This window comes from Equus przewalskii, chromosome 2 (assembly GCF_037783145.1).
Source record: "Equus przewalskii isolate Varuska chromosome 2, EquPr2, whole genome shotgun sequence".
In the NCBI taxonomy this organism is placed as follows: domain Eukaryota; kingdom Metazoa; phylum Chordata; class Mammalia; order Perissodactyla; family Equidae; genus Equus; species Equus przewalskii.
The window spans coordinates 108,155,043-108,174,270 of NC_091832.1; the positions used below are offsets into that span (position 1 = coordinate 108,155,043).

At 35.6% G+C, this 19,228-nt stretch overlaps 1 protein-coding gene across 3 annotated transcripts in view; it reads right to left on the reverse strand.

Moving 5' to 3' along the window:
• The window catches only part of USP53 (ubiquitin specific peptidase 53), a 62,070-nt gene that overhangs the window by 13,087 nt on the left and 29,755 nt on the right, over positions 1–19,228 (reverse strand). For all 3 annotated transcript variants that reach the window (XM_070609224.1, XM_070609222.1, XM_070609225.1), the window contains exons 4-14: positions 18,122–18,256; positions 15,667–15,780; positions 15,502–15,584; positions 13,046–13,151; positions 11,546–11,692; positions 10,617–10,766; positions 5,861–6,020; positions 5,211–5,363; positions 3,488–3,634; positions 1,678–2,416; positions 42–118 (exon numbers count right to left, since the gene is read on the reverse strand). In XM_070609224.1, coding sequence (XP_070465325.1) covers positions 42–118; positions 1,678–2,416; positions 3,488–3,634; positions 5,211–5,363; positions 5,861–6,020; positions 10,617–10,766; positions 11,546–11,692; positions 13,046–13,151; positions 15,502–15,584; positions 15,667–15,780; positions 18,122–18,256 — 2,011 coding nt within the window. The remainder of the gene's footprint in view (positions 1–41; positions 119–1,677; positions 2,417–3,487; positions 3,635–5,210; positions 5,364–5,860; positions 6,021–10,616; positions 10,767–11,545; positions 11,693–13,045; positions 13,152–15,501; positions 15,585–15,666; positions 15,781–18,121; positions 18,257–19,228) is intronic.

Genomic DNA, 19,228 nt, shown 5'->3' on the forward strand with positions numbered 1-19,228 from the left:
TTTATTGCTACTATTACAATATATTTAAATAAAATTTTTACCTTCTAAGTAGTTTTTGCTCTGTTGGGAGTTACAGTTCACACGTTCTATATTTAGGTTGCTTGTCATAATCTGGTCACTAGAAAACAGAACAAAACACATTACCTATCATGGATTATTATTTTAGTTTATTCTAAGAAAAGGAAAGGAAAGGAAATAACATTTGTTAAGCAATTATTATATGCTGTGTGCTGTTCTAGGGGATTAATGAACATTGTTTTTTGGGGGTTTTGGGGGGTTTTTTTGGTGAGGAAGATTGGTCCTGAGCTAACATCTGTGCCACTCTTCCTCTACTTTCTATGTGGGATGCAATCACAGCATGGCTTGAGGAGTGGTGTGTAGGTCTGTGCCTGGATCCAAACCTGCAAACCTGGGGCCGTTGAAGCAGAGCGCACCAAACTTAACCACTACACCACTGGGCTGGTCCCTAATGAACACTGTTTAATTTACATTTCACAACAACACTTGTAAGTAATTATCATCCTCATTTTACAATAGGAGATGAAGTCTGGGAGAGTCAAATTAATATGCCCAATAACTAAAATCCAAGTCCATGTGGTTACAAAGACCTATCTTTCCAATACTCTAGACTACCCCTTTCCAAGAGGAGTTATGAAATTACCCTGCCACATCAAAAAGTTTCCCTAAGTCTTTATTACAATGAGTATTGTAATAAAACACAAGCAGTTGATTTTTGCAAATCTGAGTTTTTAATAATGAATGTGGTAAAATACCAGCTAATAACAAATTAGGATGTTTTAGATGGATTAAAAGTGGCTAGATTGACCTAAGATATCAGCCACTTAAGCTGTGGACATGTTTCAGAGGTTACACAGAGAAGTGTAAATGCACTCACTGCAAAGAGTAATACAATAAATGTATTCAGAATTATTTAATTAAGGGGGCTGGCCCCGTGGCCGAGTGGTTAAGTTCGCGCGCTCTGCTGCAGGCGGCCCAGTGTTTCGTTAGTTCGAATCCTGGGCGCGGACATGGCACTGCTCATCAGACCACGCTGAGGCAGCGTCCCACATGCCACAACTAGAAGAACCCACAGCGAAGAATACACAACTATGTACCGGGGGGCTTTGGGGAGAAAAAGGAAAAAATAAAATCTTAAAAAAAAGAATTATTTAATTAAGAACGAATGGAACACAAACTTAGCTATTTGGTTGCATTCTTTTAATCTGCTAAAGGAAAAATATCTCTTCTATGGAACTGGGCTGCAACAGCAGGAAATAACCCCAGTTCCGAGTTACAGAGGTTAGAGGTGGGATCATGAGCATTAATCAGACTGAGGAATTAAACAATTAGCTTAATGACTGAGAGGCAACCAATTTAAATCTGTGCTTTAAAACCTGCAGTATACATCAATAGTTTTCGGTGGCAACAATGACAAAATATTTCTGTACTTCCTAAATTTCCTAAAAATAAAGAGCTGTTATTTTTGGAATCAGGAAATAACTATTAAAAATAAAAACTTGAAATATCAAATAACCTGCAATATCCCAGGTTTCTCCAATCAATCAGAGCTCAAGTTCTATTCATTATACTTAATTGACCCCAAACTTTGAAAATTACTTCAAATATATAACAAGAGAGAATGGTGGGGGGAAGCCATTCATTTAATTTGTGTATTACCTGAAGAATACTGTTTCTTTAACACCACTGACATCCATTATTGTACCATTTCCTTCGATAACAGGTGAGTCCAAATTGGCAGATCCATTACTGATGTGATCACTGCTTTCATACCCAGACTCAGTCCTTTGTATCTGCCAGTTGTCACCATGAGCTTTAGTCTCTTTGAAGCCTTTATTTTTCTCTGTTCCTTTTCCATTGGATTCAAGGGAACTTCTGCTTCCTGTTTCCTGCTTTATTTCATCTTCATAAATGGTCATTAAACTTTTTTGCTTCGGATTCTCTTTCGGCCAATTGTTAAAACTCTGATCTTTGCTACATTTAGGTTTGCCACTGATATTTGATTTACGTCTAGGACTGTGCTGCCTTTTTTCACTCTCATTAAAAATACTATCAACATTTAACGTTTCCCTCATAGGTTTCCACCCTCGGTTCCGGCTTCTACCACCGCCATTACAGGGGCTCCCTTTATCTCTAGAGTCTTGGCTGCTGTCTGTGTCATACCCAGTGCCACTGTCGCTCTTCACTTTGCCAGTGATCTTCTCTCCTGGAGCAAGACTCTGGGATTTACTTGAACCTAATACTTGTGCAGAATCTCGACTCTGATGGGCAACTCGGTCGTGTTTCCAGGGTCCTCTGCCTTGACTGTGATGTAGATGTGGACTCCCATATTGTCTAAAGCCATTTGAGGCAGGAGGCGATCCAGACTTGAAATGTGGAAGGTCTTCATCAACCAAATCTTTAAGAGTAGGTAATAAAGATACAAATGAACTACTCTTCAGAGCCACTTTTCAGTCACAAGCCAAACACATTGTCGGAGAAGAAATATTAAGCAGCAATAAGTACATAATAAGTGTTTAAATTATATCACATAGTGCTTTGAGATTGAAAAGTGCTTTTTCGGTTTCTCTTTATGCTTAATGAGAGGCATTTATAAAATAAATGGTTATACAGTGATTTTAACAAATGATCTCTAAAGTAGATCATAAGATAATTAAGGCAGTTTTTTTAAAAAAAAGAGTATTCTATCTCATATATAATTAATGAAAATCATAAAAATAAAAATATTTTCCACTTATATTAGTAAAGATTTAAAAGTTTGTTAAACTAACTGCTGCTGAGAATGTGAAGACAGAGATATCCAACCACTGTTGGTGGAGTGCCTACTGGTTCAGCCTTTCAGGGGGCAACTAAGCCACATCCATCAAAATTAAAAATAAACATACTCTAACCCAGTAATTCTTCTGAAAGACTTTTATGCTGTGGCTATACACAAAAAGCACACAAGGTATATGTAAAGGGATGTCACTGCAGCAAAAATCTCAAATCAATTTTAAAAGTCTAGTGGTATCAGTTAAATTATGGTACATCATAAAGAAAAGAAGATAAAACCATAAAGAGTAAGACATGCTCAAAATGAACTGGAAAGTAGTAACAGCAGAACAGAGGGAAGGTCAGGAGGCACAGAAAAAGAAGTTCTTTTCATTTAATTTTATAACTTTCCTTATTAGTTGAATGTGCCATAAGCGTCAACTGAATTTATGATTAAAAGTAAAGTTAAAACATCAAAATAAACACAAGTATTCCAAGCTAGAATTAAATAAGAACCAGGAAAATGCTACATTTACAGATGTAATAGGTGTATTAAAGAAATCATATCAAGATATATAACATATAAACAAATGTAAATAATAAAAAGATAAAGAAATTATATTAAATCAAATTGTATTAAAGTTATAAAATTTAGTCTTAAAATAAGATTTTAGCAGCCCCTTTTCAAATGAATGGTATAAGCTCTCTCTCAACTTACCTCTTTGTCGGCCCAAATCTTTCCTTTGTCCCCTCTCCAAATCTTTCCGTTGTGAGGAAAGTAAGTTTTTCTGTTCAATAGCTTTTAGAGCACATTCTCTGGAAATGTCTTTCATTTTTTCCCTTTGATCACTGTGACTTAACTTAACTGCAAAAGAAACCATTCTTATTAACAATGATACTGACCATTTTTCAAACTGCTCAATAAAAGTACAAACTGAACTACATAAAAATTTTAAGATGCTCTATATTAAAAACAAAATATAGATTAAAGTATACAATAAACTCATTTTTATGCTTAACTAAAAATTCAGTGTGATTTATCCTGACACCAGAGATGTGTGTTGTCTTTGAAAACTTCTTGCACAGTTCCTACAGCAAGTGCAAAGGAAAAAAAGAGCCTAGCTAGTGACATAACAGCTTAAAAGTAAGTGAGGGTCACCACATGTCAGGCACTACTCTAAGTGCCTTAAGTCATTTAATTCTCTGAGGTGGGTATAATTACTGTCTCCACTTCAGATCAGGAAACTGAAGCAAAGAGAAGTTTAAAACGTGCCTAAGTTGACACAGTGTGTAAATGTAGAACCGGGATTAGGCTTTTTATTTTTTTAATTAATTTATTATTTTTTTGAGGAAGATTAGCCCTGAGCTAACATCTGCCAATCCTCCTCTTTTTGCTGAGGAAGACTGGCCCTGAGCGAACATCCATGCCCATCTTCCTCTACTTTATACGTGGGATGCCTACCACAGCATGGTTTTTGCCAAGTGGTGCCACGTCCGCACCCAGGATCCAAACCAGTGAACCCCGGGCCGCTGAGAAGCGGAATGTGTAAACTTAACCACTGCGCCACTGGGCTGGCCCCTACAACTGGGATTAGGAACCCAAGTTGTTTGTGTTTTTATACACATAAACAGTTTCTGGGCCTGAAAAACAACTAATGGCTTAATCTAAGAGCATCAACAATACATAAGAGGGAAAAAGGTATAGTTCCATTAAGAATTTTTAAACACATTTACTGTAATTCTTTGTTCATGATAACTGTCAATTCTGAATCTTACCATGCTTGATTAAAAGGGTTACTTTTATGGTCAGACATTATTTCATTAATATATTTAAAAGTTGCTTACATAATCATCCTGAACATCCACAAAGAGTTTTACGTATTTCTAAACCATAACTACACACCTTACCGTGATGTTTCATTTTGGACCCAAGCTACAGTATTAGGTTTGTGAAAATCAAAATTGTGGGATGACAACAACAAGAGGGAGTTGAATAAAAATGAGGGTAAGAATAAACTACAACTATAGTAACTCTGAACTACTATTGCATTCACTAATGGTAAATTTACTTTTGGCATATGAGCCAAATTATTCACCCACATTTTTCCTCTCCAAGTTATTAATTAACTCCTCAAAGGAAAGGCCACACTATAGCTTCCTTTGGTAACCGTCCAGATTGCCTCCAGGCTACTATGGCTCTGAGTGCATGCAGAAACTCAAATACTGGTTGAGTCAAATTGTTCAGACAACAGATCTCAGAGAAATGCATAAGGCAAAAGACACAGTTTTATCTCCTTGTTATTTTCTCTTCATGGCCAAGGAAAGCTAATTAAGCACCCCCGTTTTATATGGTCCTTCCTAGGAATTACAGATTCAGCACGAGAAGAAAGAGGGAAGCATAACTACTTGGGACACCGTGAAAATAACAATTAAACACATACCTGGTCCTCTACCACCACTTGTTTGCATGTGGCTCCGAGTAAATGATGAAATATTATCTGTGTGAACTTTTTGATTTTCTCTCTGTTTTGCCTGATCACCAAATTCATTTTCTTTTGAATTATCTGACTTATAGATCGAGGGCTTTTCACATCCTTAAAAAGACAAACAAAAATGTCTCATTCCCTTCTTCCTCCCCACCAGAAGAAGACATGTTTGAATCACCTCTTCAGACATTTTTAATACTGTAGATAAAATGACTCAAAAACTTAGAGGACTGACATCTCTTAAGGGTTTCTACATCTATATAATGCATCCCAAAACAGCCTAGCTGCTCTAGACTTTTCCAGTGTAGTAACCTGCTTTAAATCTCAATATATACTGCCAGAAAGAGCTACCAGCCAAGGATCCCCTTCCGTGCTTGTGTGACCACAGCAGTGGGGGCTCCTGAGGCTGCCTCTGAGCCCAGTGATGAGGAAAGGTTTCTTTCTAAACATTAACTCAAAGTATTAGAGTTTTCCTGAACCCTACTTTACTGAAACTAAATTTTGAAATCATCCTCAATATTCATTTTATATTTGGTATATTAGTATTCCTAGTGTGATTGTGATAATAGAAAAACACTAAAAAGAATTAAAAAAAAAAGAATTACCCATATTTTCTGCAATGGATTTATGTGGCCAGTTGATGACCTGCCTGAGCGCATCTTCGGTAGAAACTGCTGTGCCATCTGGGTTTGCATAAAACAAAAGCAGTGGCTGGAAGTGACATCGGATGCACTTGGAGACCACATCTTTCCATCTAGTTCCAACCTTTTAAAAAACCACAATGAATGAAAACAAAACGGAATCTCATAATCAATAAGTTACATGAAAAGGCAGAAACAATTAATTTGTATATTAAAAAATTTTAAAGACATTCACATGCTAATAGTTCAACTGTCCATCATATTATATGATTAATTTTATCTTATTTAGTAACTAGTCTAAATAAAAACCATTTAAACATTATCATTAAAAAAACTGGTGGACAAAATTCTACACTTTCTATATCAAGATTTAGATTCTCAAATTTTAAAAAGCTTTTCACATACATGGTTGATTCACTTTTGACAAAGATTTCAAGGCAATTTAATGGGGAGATATAAAAGAATCTATTTAATAAATGCTTGAACAATGGACAGCCATATGAAAAAATGAACTTTGGCCTCATTACACATAAAGCACAAAAATTAACTCAGAATGAATAATGCAAAAATGATAAAGCTTACAGAAGAAAACCAAAGAGAAAATCTTAACAACCCTGGGGAAGGGAAAAATTTCTTAGGATATCAAACAAACCACAAAAGAAAAAAATGTTTAAATTAAGGCTTCATCCAAATGAATTAATCACTTCTGCTCTTTGAAAGACTATTAAGAAAATGAAAAAACAAGCCACACGCATCTAATAAAGGACTGGTATGCAGAATAAAGAATTCCTACAACTCATTAATATGAAGATAATCTAACCTGAAAAATGGTCAAAACATTTGAATAGACCCTTTACCAAAAAGAAATAAGAATGGCCAATAAACAAATGAAAAGATGCTCAAAACATTAATCATAAGAGAAATACAAATTAAAACCACAGTAAGATAATGTTATACATTCACTAGAAGGGCTAAAATTAAAAAGACTACCAACATGGAGTGCTTGCTAAGAAAGTGGAGCAACTAGAACCCTCGCACATTGCTGGTGGGAACGTGAAGTGGTACAATTACTTTGCAGATCAATTTGCCAGTTTCCTGTAAAGTTTAACATGCGCTTACCACACAACCCAGAAATTCCCCTTATGGGTATTATCTAAGAGCAATGGAAAAAGGTATGTTCCACAAAGACTGTTCAAACTTCAATAGGTGAATGGATAAATAGTTATAGAGCCATAAAACGGAACACAATAATAAAAATGAAGCACTGAAACACATAACATGAATGAATCTTAAAAGACATCATGCTTAGCAAAGGAAGCCGGACACAGAGTAATACATACTGTAAGAGACCATTCACGTAAAATTGCAGAATGAGCACAACTAATCTACAGTGAGATCAGTGATTTCCTGGGGCCTGGGGTGCGGTGGGGGCATTGACAGTTAAGGGCCATGACAAAATTTTCTGGGGTGATGAAAATATCCTATATAATGATTATAGAGGTTACATAGGCATATACATTTGTCAAAACCCTAACTATATACTTAAAATGGGTGCATTTCAATGTTTGTAAATTATACCTCTATTAAGTTGATTTAAAAATAAAACAAAATCAAACAAAAAACACGGCATTCGAGAATATTGGTTTTTGTAGGGAAGGGTCTTAAAAAAAGAATTTTGAGGAGCTTTTACAAACTATACCTATTTAGCTGTTTACCCTCCTTATCTGGGTTCTGAGATACTCGAGGAACCAGAGTAATCTGAAAACAAAACAAAAATAAAACTCCCAGAGTGATTAATACACCCAGTTCTTCCTGCAAATTTAAAAAATTTAAACTATATGGATGCAAAGTAAGAGCACCAAAACAGTGCTACACACTGACTCGAGATGGAACTTCCTAATAAACTGCTACCTCAAAGCTCAAAGGATTGGGCAAAGTGCTGGTTTTAGAACACCAAAATTTTTTCATTGGCTTTATTGAGTATAACGTACATGAAATAAAATTATCCAGTGACAGAGTACAAATCAATGAGTTCTGACAAATGTACACAATCACGTAATCCTCACCCCCTAAACTTCCCCTACATCTTTGCAGTGCCTGGCAACCAATGATCTACTTTTTATCACTTTGGTTTTTTCCTTTTCTAGGATTTTATATAAGCAGAATCATAGTATTTAGTCGTCTATGTCTCACTTCTTTCATTTAGCATAAGGCTCTTGAGATGTGTCCACATGGTGGCACGTATCAATAGTTCACTCCTCTTCACTGCTGAGTACTATATTCCACGCTAGAGCTAGACCACAACTTGTTTATCCATTCCCCTGTTGATGGACACAATAACCCAGCTTGGGCTATTTTGAATAAAACTACCATGAACATTTAAGTACAAGTTTTGTGGGGACATTTGTTTTCATAGGAATGGAACTGCTAGGTTGTGTAGCATGTTTAAATTTACAAGAAACTGAAAGACGGTTCTCTATAGTGACTGTCCCATTTTGCATTTCCATAAGCCTTGTGTGAAAGATCCAGCTGCTCTACGTCCTTGACAACTCTTGGTATGGTCAATCTGAGCCATTACAACACGTGAGTAACCGAATCCCAGTTTCAACTGAAGTTTATATTTCCCTTGTGACTGATGTACTGAATATCATTTCAAGGGCCATTCATATATCTTCTTTGGTGAACTGTCTAAATCTTTTGCCCATTTTTTAATTGATTTGTCTTTTTATTATTGAGTTAAAAGAGTTCTTTATATATCCTGGATATAACCTTGATTAGATACATGTTTGACAAATATTTTCTCCCAGTCTCTGGGTTGCCTTTTCATTCTAACAGCATCTTACTGAAGAGCAAAAGTTTTAAGTTTTGATGAAGTCAAATTTATCATTTATTTTTATGGTCTATGTTTATTGAATGTTACCTATTAAATCTCTCTCTATATATACAGCAGTTTTAACATTCTTGTCTGATATTTCCATCTGTGTCATTTTCGGTCTGTTTTTATTAATATTCCTTCAGCTTATACGTCTTATTTTCCTATTTCTTTGCATATTTGGTAATTTTTTGTTGAGTGCTATTTTGAAATGGCATATTGAAATTTTATTGAATTTTACACTTTGGAGTATTGAATTGCTGTGTTCCTTTAAAAAAGTGTTGGACTTTGTTCTGGCATGTAGTTAAGTTATGTGGGATCAGCTTGGTCCTCTGAAGGCTTCATTTGAAGCTTTTTACGTCAGGTCCAGGGCAATCTTCAGTCTAGGGATAATTCAGCCCCACTCTTAAGCCGACACTTTCCGGAGGATTCTCCCTGATGCCCTGTGTATCACAGCATCTTTCCACTCTTGCTGGTGGGATGCAAACTCTCCTCGGCCTGGTAATGGTTTTGGGAATTGTCTGACCTTCTGTTTTCCAATGGTTCTTTCCTCCACTTTGTGCAGGTTTGCCCCACTCAGGCACAGATCACACTGTTCAGTCAAAGATTAAAGGGGACCTTCTCCCAATCTCCAGCACTTTCCCTCTCTGCAGCTTTCTTTATGGCATTCCCACAAGCAAACTGAGTCATTTTGGCCTTCCTGAACTCTAATTTCAGTCTCCTGACCTCAGTGAGACCACTGGGCTTTGTTGCTCGCCCTCCCTGCCCTGCAACCCAGAAACTACTCCAGGCAGTGAGCCGGGGTAACTGTAGGGCTCATCTCCTTCATTTCCCTTTTCTCTGTTCAGCCACCTGTTGTCCAATGTCTAAAAGAGTTGTTTCATCTACTTGGTTTTCTAATTTTCAACAGTGGAAGTGCTATTTCCATAGCAGTTAATCCTTTGTGGGAGGAATTACAAGTTCACTAAATACCAAATATTCAAACTTTTATTGACTTAGTAAATTGTAGTGCTGATAAATGGCCCTTTGTTATATATTTAAAAGAGAGTAAATGGAATTGTACATCATTTGCTTGTAACAATCAAATAACACATATTTTTAAACCGGTTTACTGCTTACTAATAGTATTCTCAAAGTCAATAAGCCTGAGAACAGTGCAAACAAGATCAACAGTTTTCAACTATGGCTAAGTCTGAATCTCCTGTAGAACTTTTAAAAAATTCAGATACCTGCCCCTACCACTGAATCGAGAATTCAAGAGTCCAGGCATATGTTTCTTAAAAAGCTCCAAAGGTGATTCTGACACAAACCCTTTATTAAGAACTATTATTCACTAATTTTCTAGATATTATGTTTGAGTAAATAAATTATTTACCAAAAGATATAACAGATATATCTAATTCTGAATACCCCACACAAAATTTTAAAAGAGAGTCATAATAAAAAAAAAAGCAAATTTTCCTCAAAAGTTATACAAAGCAATTGTGAATCACGCACAAAGAGACATATAACAACTATATGTTGGATAAAAGAGCACACACATGGATGACTGACAGTTACATATTAGCATCCTAACATTTACTCCCCAGTCACCTTTCTATCATTGTGGAAATGAACTGGTTCAAAAACTAGCTTCAAGATAAACCAGATTTCAAGAATTAATAAAAGGAAGTATGAACTGGATGATGCTCTTATCATCAAAAATGATGCTCTTATCAAGTTCATTTCTTATTTTATATAATACTTATATCATTTTATCATCATTATATCTATATTATATTATGTATCATTAATTCTTAAAAAGTAACAATCGTAATAATTATTCCAGTTAGTGAAATTGTCACTTACCTCTTTCACATTTGCATCATCAAAAAATACCCACTTGGAACTCTTGGTATGAAAAGCAAAGGCACAGTAATGTCGGCTGGCGTAGCAGATCATACCAACAAGGTGGAGCTCACTACTTTTGGCATTTTCATCCGTAACCCTATAAAAAAGCTGTTTAAAAAATTAATAATGTACAGTTAATACCGTATCTTCTTAAAAACGAGGAACAATAATTTGATGAGTCATGTATTTGACTATGAAAAATATTTCTCATGCATACTACAATCCAATCCAATATTCTATTAGTACTGAAGTCACCACTGACATTGCACTAACAGAATTACTACTTTCAATTAGTCCATAAGAAACATTAAGCCCAATGAACCCACTAGAATTTAGTTCAGTAACACAGAATCTCCAATAACACAGAATTGATACTTCACATACATCAACTCCAAGTGTGAGATAAATCACACATTTCCTTGATAATTCTTGACTGAATCATGAATTCGAACATACACTAAACACATTATCTAAAAGTTTAATTGTAACATGAACCAATTCAAAATATATTAAGATGGTAACAAGCATTTCAAGAAATCGGTGCTGTAGATGAATTTTAAATCTTACCCCTTCCTAGATTAATATTTATTTTTATAATCATGATCGTATATACACATATACAAACATAATATCACATCGTAACCCCAGAGTGAACCAGGGGTAGGGCAGGAGGTAGTTTGGTTTGTAATTGAAAGCCATTCCTTATCTATGCATGAAAGGCATTCAATTAGCCTGATCTGATTAACTTTATCAGTGTTACATCTGAACATTATGATTTCCTTCAAAAAGAAAATTTAGTTCTGAAAAACAAAGTATATTATAATATATGAAGATGTTTTAGAGGAATTTAAAGACAAAAAGGAAGAGAATAAAAACAGTTGAGATACCCCAGGAAGATAAAGATGTGTCGCTAGATTCCGAACAACATCTTCGGTCAAGTCAGAATGCTCAGAATCCCAGACTAAACCAATTGTAACAATCTCCGGGCAATTCATTAAAACACGGCGAATTTTTATTTTTTGGCCACAGTTACTCTAAAGAAAACCACAAAAGGCAAGTTTTAAAATTATCGAAACAGACTGTATTATGCAACGACAATCTTAACATATCTCAGAAATTTCTTTCTTTAGCAAAATAAAATGGACTTCTCGAAAACTGTCTTAATTATTGATTAAAAAGGAAATTTATTTTAAATCAAGTTACTTTTCTTTAGTATTTTTGTAAATCTGTTAAAACAAGAATTCAACCTAACAAAAAAGCAGAAATAAAACGCCTGAAGTCATTAATATTACATGAGAAAAAAATCATACCATTTATAATATTTATTTAAGGAAAAAAAAAGAAACTAACTTTCTCTTTAGTTAAATGATAGATTTCAGAACTTAAAAAAATTTCATCACTGTTCAACATCACTAGTAGGGGAATGCAAATCAAAATTACAATGAACTATCACCTTATACCCGTCAGAATGGCTATAATTAACAAGACAAAAAATAAAAAATCTTGGAAGGGATGTGGAGAAAAGGGAACCCTCATACACTGCTGGTGGGAATGCCAACTGCTGCAGACACTATGGAAAACATTGTGGAGATTTCTCAAAAAATTAAAAATAAAAAGACCATATGATCCAGCTATCCCACTACTGGGTATTTATCCAAAGAAATTGAAATAAACAATTCAAAGAGATTTATGCACCCTTATGTTCACTGCAGCATTACTCACAATAGCCAAGACGTGGGAGCCCATCAACTGACGAACGGATAAAGAAAATGTAGTGTATATATCACAATGGAATACTGCTCAGCCATAGAAAAGACAAATCATCCCACTTGCAACAACATGGATGGAACTTGAGGATATTATGTTAGGTGAAATAAGCCAGACAGAGAAAGACAAATACTGCCTGATTTCACTTATATGTGGAAGATAAACAAACACATGGATAAAGAAAACAGATTAGTGGTTACCAGAGGGGCAGGGGGTGGCTACAAGGGGTAAAGGGGCAAATATCTACAGTGACAGACAAAAATTAGACTATTGGTGGTGAGCACAATGCAGTCTATACAGAAACTGATAAATAATAAGGCACATCTGAAATTACACAATGTTATAAACCATTATGATCTCAATAAAATAATTGGAAGAAAAAATCAACATGTGCTGCCTTAAATGCTTCACAAAATTAAGAGTTTTTAAAGAAATAGTGCTAAGATAAATAGCTCACATGGTATAAAAAGTTATTTAAAATAATACTGAAAAAATAAATTCTTAAAATTAATTCCATATATAATTAATATTTACATGATCATTTCTGAATGCCTACTTTCAATGTCTAGTTGAAATTTACCAACATAAAGGCATACTAATAGTCTCCAAATTATACTTACAGGACATTTCCGATAGTCATCAGTTGTATTTGCTGCTTGCAGCAATTCTGCAAACATTTCAGGCTTAAGGCGTTCATGCCTTTCTATCATTCTTTCAACTTCATTGCTACAAAAGAAAGAGGCAGTCTCAAATCTGGCCTATGGACTTAAAAAAGATCTAAAAAATTATCTATGAAAAACACTAAGTTGTCAATATAGATATGAAGAACTTTTCTCTCTTAAAACATGATTTTGTCTGAAAAACTAACCATAAAGTAAACTTCCATAAAGTGAAAATTGTGAAATTTGGCAGGTGTATGATGAAAAAATTAGGTCAAGAGGAGAATAAAATAACACGAAATTATATCATTGTTTGGAACTACATGAACGAGGTAAGATGCTCCGTCTGAAGGTAGTTCTAAGTTAGATGTTTCTTTTACATTATTACTTAACAAGTAGGGACTTAAGTTTAAACTTTGGTCTAACAAGAACAACAAATTGTAGGAAAGGCTCCCTCTGGGCCTTAAAGTTCCCAGTAACAAAGTCACCATTTTCAGCTAACAGAAGGGGCCCTTTGCTGATTAACATAAAAGTCACAACCAAAGCTATTTAAGCCAGGCTTGTATCTTTCATTCCTATTACCAATGCTAATCATTTCCTAAGAGCTTAGGCAGGGTATCTGTGCCACTTTTTATTCAACTTCCCCTCAAGTCACATTTTTACATATCAAGGTATTAAGCACCTTTCAGCAACTATTTAAACATTTCCACAAAGAAATGGAATGTAAACTCCAATCCCCTTCCTAGGCTCCATTCTAGCTGCTTTGGTTCTACCTCATGGTAATATAACTGTCCTAGAGCTGCAGACGTTTTGCAGCTCAATAATTTAAATAATGCACAATATTCAATAACACTTGTACAGTACAGAGGTACAGTACCTCTGATGGTAGTATATTTGAATGGGTAGTATACCCGTTCTTCTAAAGCACTTCACAAATATACGAGAAAGCACTAAACATGATAGGTTCATTCAAATTGCACATAATAGTTTTACAAAACTGACAGCATCAGAGTAGTGGTTAACAAAACATATTTTGAATTTGAAATGAAACCAGACAAGGGTTTCAATCTTAATTTGTCCACTTACCAGAGTAACCTCATTAAACCTATTTCTTCATCAATGAAATAGTGTTTTTGTTAAGATTAAAAGTGACAATTTATGCAAAGCCTAGAACACACTAAATATTCAATAATTGGCATTCAATACTTATTACCAACAAAAAGAGAGAGTTCATGATTAGAATTCAAAGTCTGAGGTCTTGTAATTTGTGGTATGGAGCAGGGAGAGACTGATGCGGATCTAATTACCTAAGATACTGCCTCGGAGCACTGTCACCTTATACAAGAGCTTCAAAGTAGACAAAGTTTTACAGTTTTTAATTTGTGGTCTATCCTTATTCAAACACCATCCCACTTTTCATGCAAAGTGAAAAAAATGAGCCTACAATTGAATGAAGTTTAGGGAATGTTTCTCTAAACCCATGTTTCCCAACTCTATATAAATAAGAAAGATATTAAATATACCCAGATAACCAAATTGTTATCATCCAATAATCTTTAAGAAATACTGTGCTACATCCAAGAAAGCCAGGAAGTTTAATAATATAATTAAATGGATGAACACCTGATATTCATTTTGCACAATGATAAAAATATTGGTAGCATTTATCAACTAACTGTTGCACTTATGTACTCTGTTTGATAATTATTGATCCTTGTTTTGTCTTTTGAATTACAATATCTGCAAACATTCACGATAGTATTCAATGTTTGTCATACATAAACTAGTTTTACTCTCAAATACCTGTTAGAAAGTGTTCAGACCACTCTTATTATGTAAAGTCTGGGGATCATTTTTGGATCCCTAATGAGCTAATGTTTCAAACAGGGAGGAGTGAGGGATGGAGGGACAGAGAGGGCAGGTAAGTGCAGCAAATTTTTATTTCAGGTAAATGTTGAGGCCTTAAAGCAATAAACCTAATGGAGGATTATTCTTCCTTTTTTTCTCTTTTCTGCTTACCCTAGCTTCCATCACCAGGTGGGGGTGACAAGAAACACAGCCACTACAAAGGTAACAACTTAGCAAAAATGAAGAAATCACACGCAATTCCATTTACCATTAAGCTTCTCTTGTTAAGCTCTCCTTAGTTCCAAAAACTTGCTAAAAATACAAATAAATTTTGACTAATATTTTGTATATTTCTCTAAGTAGTACATATATTAGGCTAAATCAGAAACAGCCAACTAAGACAGACATCACTTGCACAGTACAGAGGTACTGTACCTCTGTTGATAATATATTTGTTAGTCTCAGACAAAGAGGAGAAACTCACATGTTATAGTTTTATAAAATAAATGCGCAATGTGCTTAAATGTGTTATTAACATCTTTGGCAAATATGCTTTAACACATTCTTACCATAGGGCTGTTGTAGAAATGTACCGCACAAATTCTGTAAAAGGGAGAGGATCTGATGATGCTCCACAGCTACGACACACACACTATAGGTAAAAACATATGTTTAATTTATATTTAATTATATTTATTACATAAATATCTAATAAAATAGTTAAGCCATCTCACCTGTTCATACAGAGTCATGGCAAACTTCTGGTGAGTGATACACGATTTAGAGGTACACATGTCTGCATCTCTGCTTGGCACTATGTGAAAATGAATCTTCTCCAATATATTTTCCTAATTTAAAAATTAAAAGACAAATGAGTTGTGGATCTTGCAGAGGACACTTCAAAATACAACTCTTTTGAACCTTACAAATTTAAAAACCTTTTTAAGATTTTCCGAAGTGTTAAATGTAGGAGTGCCATACACATTGTCAGCTTTTCAGCTTTCCCCTCTTTCATCAACACTGAAAATGCTGTTCAATTACTCACCTTTTGTAGTGTTAGCTTAAAAATCATTTTAACAAAAGAAACACTATAATGTAACACATGATTTTCATAAAGATTTTAAAAATCCTTTAAAAAAATCTCAAGGTGGCTGACATCTAGAATTTAATATTAGAAAACACAGTTTCCTATGTTCCCAGCTTTCTCATATGAGAAAAAGCAGTCAATTTTTTAAAAATCCTACTTGGATCATGTGGATAGTCTATATATTTTACATCAAAATATTAATGATAAAAGCTTATAATATCTGCAATTAACACCTTAAGGCAGGGAATCTGCTCTGCAACAAATTTCATATGAAAGTGTAATACAGATCAGATGTGTAATACAGATCAATAAAGAGTATTTTTTTTAACAAAATAATCCTCCTTCTTACCAAAGCTTAACCAATAGATTCTTTTAATTTAGCTAACAAACTCCCCCGCTACCCTGCCATTCTACCCCAGGACATTTAAAACCATCCAATTATTTAAGACTGGATTTCTAGATATTCCATGAATTATCATATGTATTAGCACACTTCATTTAAGTGAAAGTAAAGCTATAAAGTACAGTATTGTACAAAATATATTTATGTTTTAAGCAATGGATCAATTATAAACATAAGAAATAGAAAAAGCATATTTCATGACTGTGTGGGTTTCTGACACATTTACATCAACACAGCAAGTCTGTTAAGCAGTGCACTAGTCAAGGAGCTTTCCATCTATCTAAGGAAACAGTAAAGATGCTCATTAAAAAAATGATAATAACAGACAGATGCCAAAAGAATTCTACATACAAATTCTACAGGAATTCTGAGAATTGGTTGGGGTGGTTTGATCAGACATCACCTAATAGGCATCAATTAGGTTGAGACTTAACAAACTACAGATTAGAAAACTTCTGACTATTTCGGGAACTTTAACAAAGGCTGTAAAGCAGGAATTTAAAAGATGTGTTTGAGGAACAGAACAGAACCATCTCACCAGGAGGGAAAATCAGGGAGGAATCAAAGAGATAAGGTGGAGTTCAACTGTAAAGGGCCTTTAATGCCAAAAGAGTCTAGATTTGAATCACAGAAATATATGAAGAGCAAACATTAATGTGAAGAACATTATGTGAATCTGGTGGCCACTGAGAAACAGACTATAGGGGCCGGCCCGGTGGCGCAGCAGTTAAGTGCACACGTTCCGCTTCGGCGGCCCAGAGTTCGCCAGTTCGGATCCTGGGTGCAGACATGGCACCGCTTGGCATGCCATGCTGTGGTAGGCGTCCCACATATAAAGTAGAGGAAGACGGGCACGGATGTTAGCTCAGGGCTAATCTTCCTCAAAAAAAAAAAAAAAAGAAACAGACTATAAAGGGGATAGCCTGAAAGGATACTAGTAAAGAGGCTCAAATAACTCTGAGAGTAGAGGCCTGGACTAGGAAGAAGTGGTGACAGAGAAATAATATGGCAAGGAAAACCTTAAAAGGGTTTCTGATGAAAGGAACTTACAGAATTTGCTGAATAGATACAGGTATAAGGGAAGAGGTGGTTATGTCTTAAACACAGGCGACATCTACACTGTTAAAAATTTAATAATCAACATACATATTTTAGAAGGTGTATAAGATACATTGCTGATGAAAGGAATGCTCTACTTATCAATATGGCAGTAAAGAGTCTCAGAACATGAACCTCAGTCACTGATTCTCAACCTGGAGTGAGGCATACATCAGGATTGCCGCCCCTGATGGCTGCCCACCAAGATCCTCTTCTCTCCCAAAGAGGAGCATTGCATGTAATGAGAAAAGTCTCTGCCGGGCGTGTGTTGCACACGTAAACCCTGTGGAGGCAGAACACTGCCTTACAAGTGATATAAAATATATTTAGTAAATCTTTTTGCTCCAATAAATAAACTTTAAAAAATTCTAGTAGTCTAACACTCAATACAAATTAAAGCAGCACAAATAATCAAAAGCAAACGTTCACGAAACACAAATGGACTTAAACTGAGCTTTGAAGGATGGGTAAGACACGGATCCACTGACCAATTCTGATACTTTTCCACTGTTATAAATTTATGTTTAATTTGTCTTAAAATTTGTATCATTTAAGGAATGCAAAGTACTATCCAGACTTAAAGATTATCAAAAATACGTACAAAGCACTCTGCAGCGTCATCCATAAGGCCAAGCTGAAATCGCTGCTCATCTTTGAAGCTTTCTGCAAGTGCATGCCTTATGTTATCCGAGGGAAGCGCTTTTTCTCGACTGTGCTGAAACTGTGCAAATGTTGTCTGCAAATCAACAAGCACATCAGTAAGTTTAACACCAGCGACTATAAAACACTTTAAAAATTTCATTACGACATAGTGAAACTCACACTATACTCAGAAACTAATACAAAACAGTCTCTTGCTCTACAATTCCATACAAAAATTAATTATTTGGGGGGCCGGGCCCATGGCCAAATGGTTAAGTTCGTGCACTCCACTTCGGCGACCCAGGGTTCAGATCCTGGGCGCAGACCTAGCACCGTGCATCTAGCCATGCTGAGGCGGCATCCCACATAGCACACATAGCAGACTCAGAAGGACCCACAACTAGAATATACAACTTTGTACTGGGGGGCTTTGGGGAGAACGAAAAAAAAAAAAAGAAGATTGGCCACAGATGTTAGCTCAGGTGCCAATCATTAAGAAAAAAAATAATAATAGTTTGTATCAGTAACGTGTAGAAATGGCTGCTCCAGACTAAATCAAACGTGAGCGTGCTTCAGAATTAAACATGTAGAGCTCTCAGGTCCCATCCTCAGTGATTCCAACTGAGCAAGTCTGAGGGGAAGCCTACTTTCAAGCTGCTCCCCAGCTGATTCTGATGTAAGCTGTTTACGGAAGAGTTTTGAGATAAACTGCCTTAAATCTAAAAGTATACTATAGGAATTAAAATTATGTTAACCAAAAATAAGCATGCAATCACATAACCAAACCTCAGATGTCTGCAGCCTCATTCCTGCACATTCTATGGGACCGAAATGACTCATTAAGGCCAGCCCAAACCCAAGGAACGAGACTGCACCTTTTGAGAGGAAGAGTACAAAAGATTCTGCAGACAGGCGTTTAAGCCGCCATGACTCACGTCCCCCCTGAGCTCATCTCCACCGCTCTCCCTGTTGCTAAGAAAGCATCCGCCACCCGCGTTTCCCTGAATGTGTCAGCACACTCCCGCCTCAGGGCCTTTGCAGTTGCTGTTTCTTCGCCTGCCTGGAA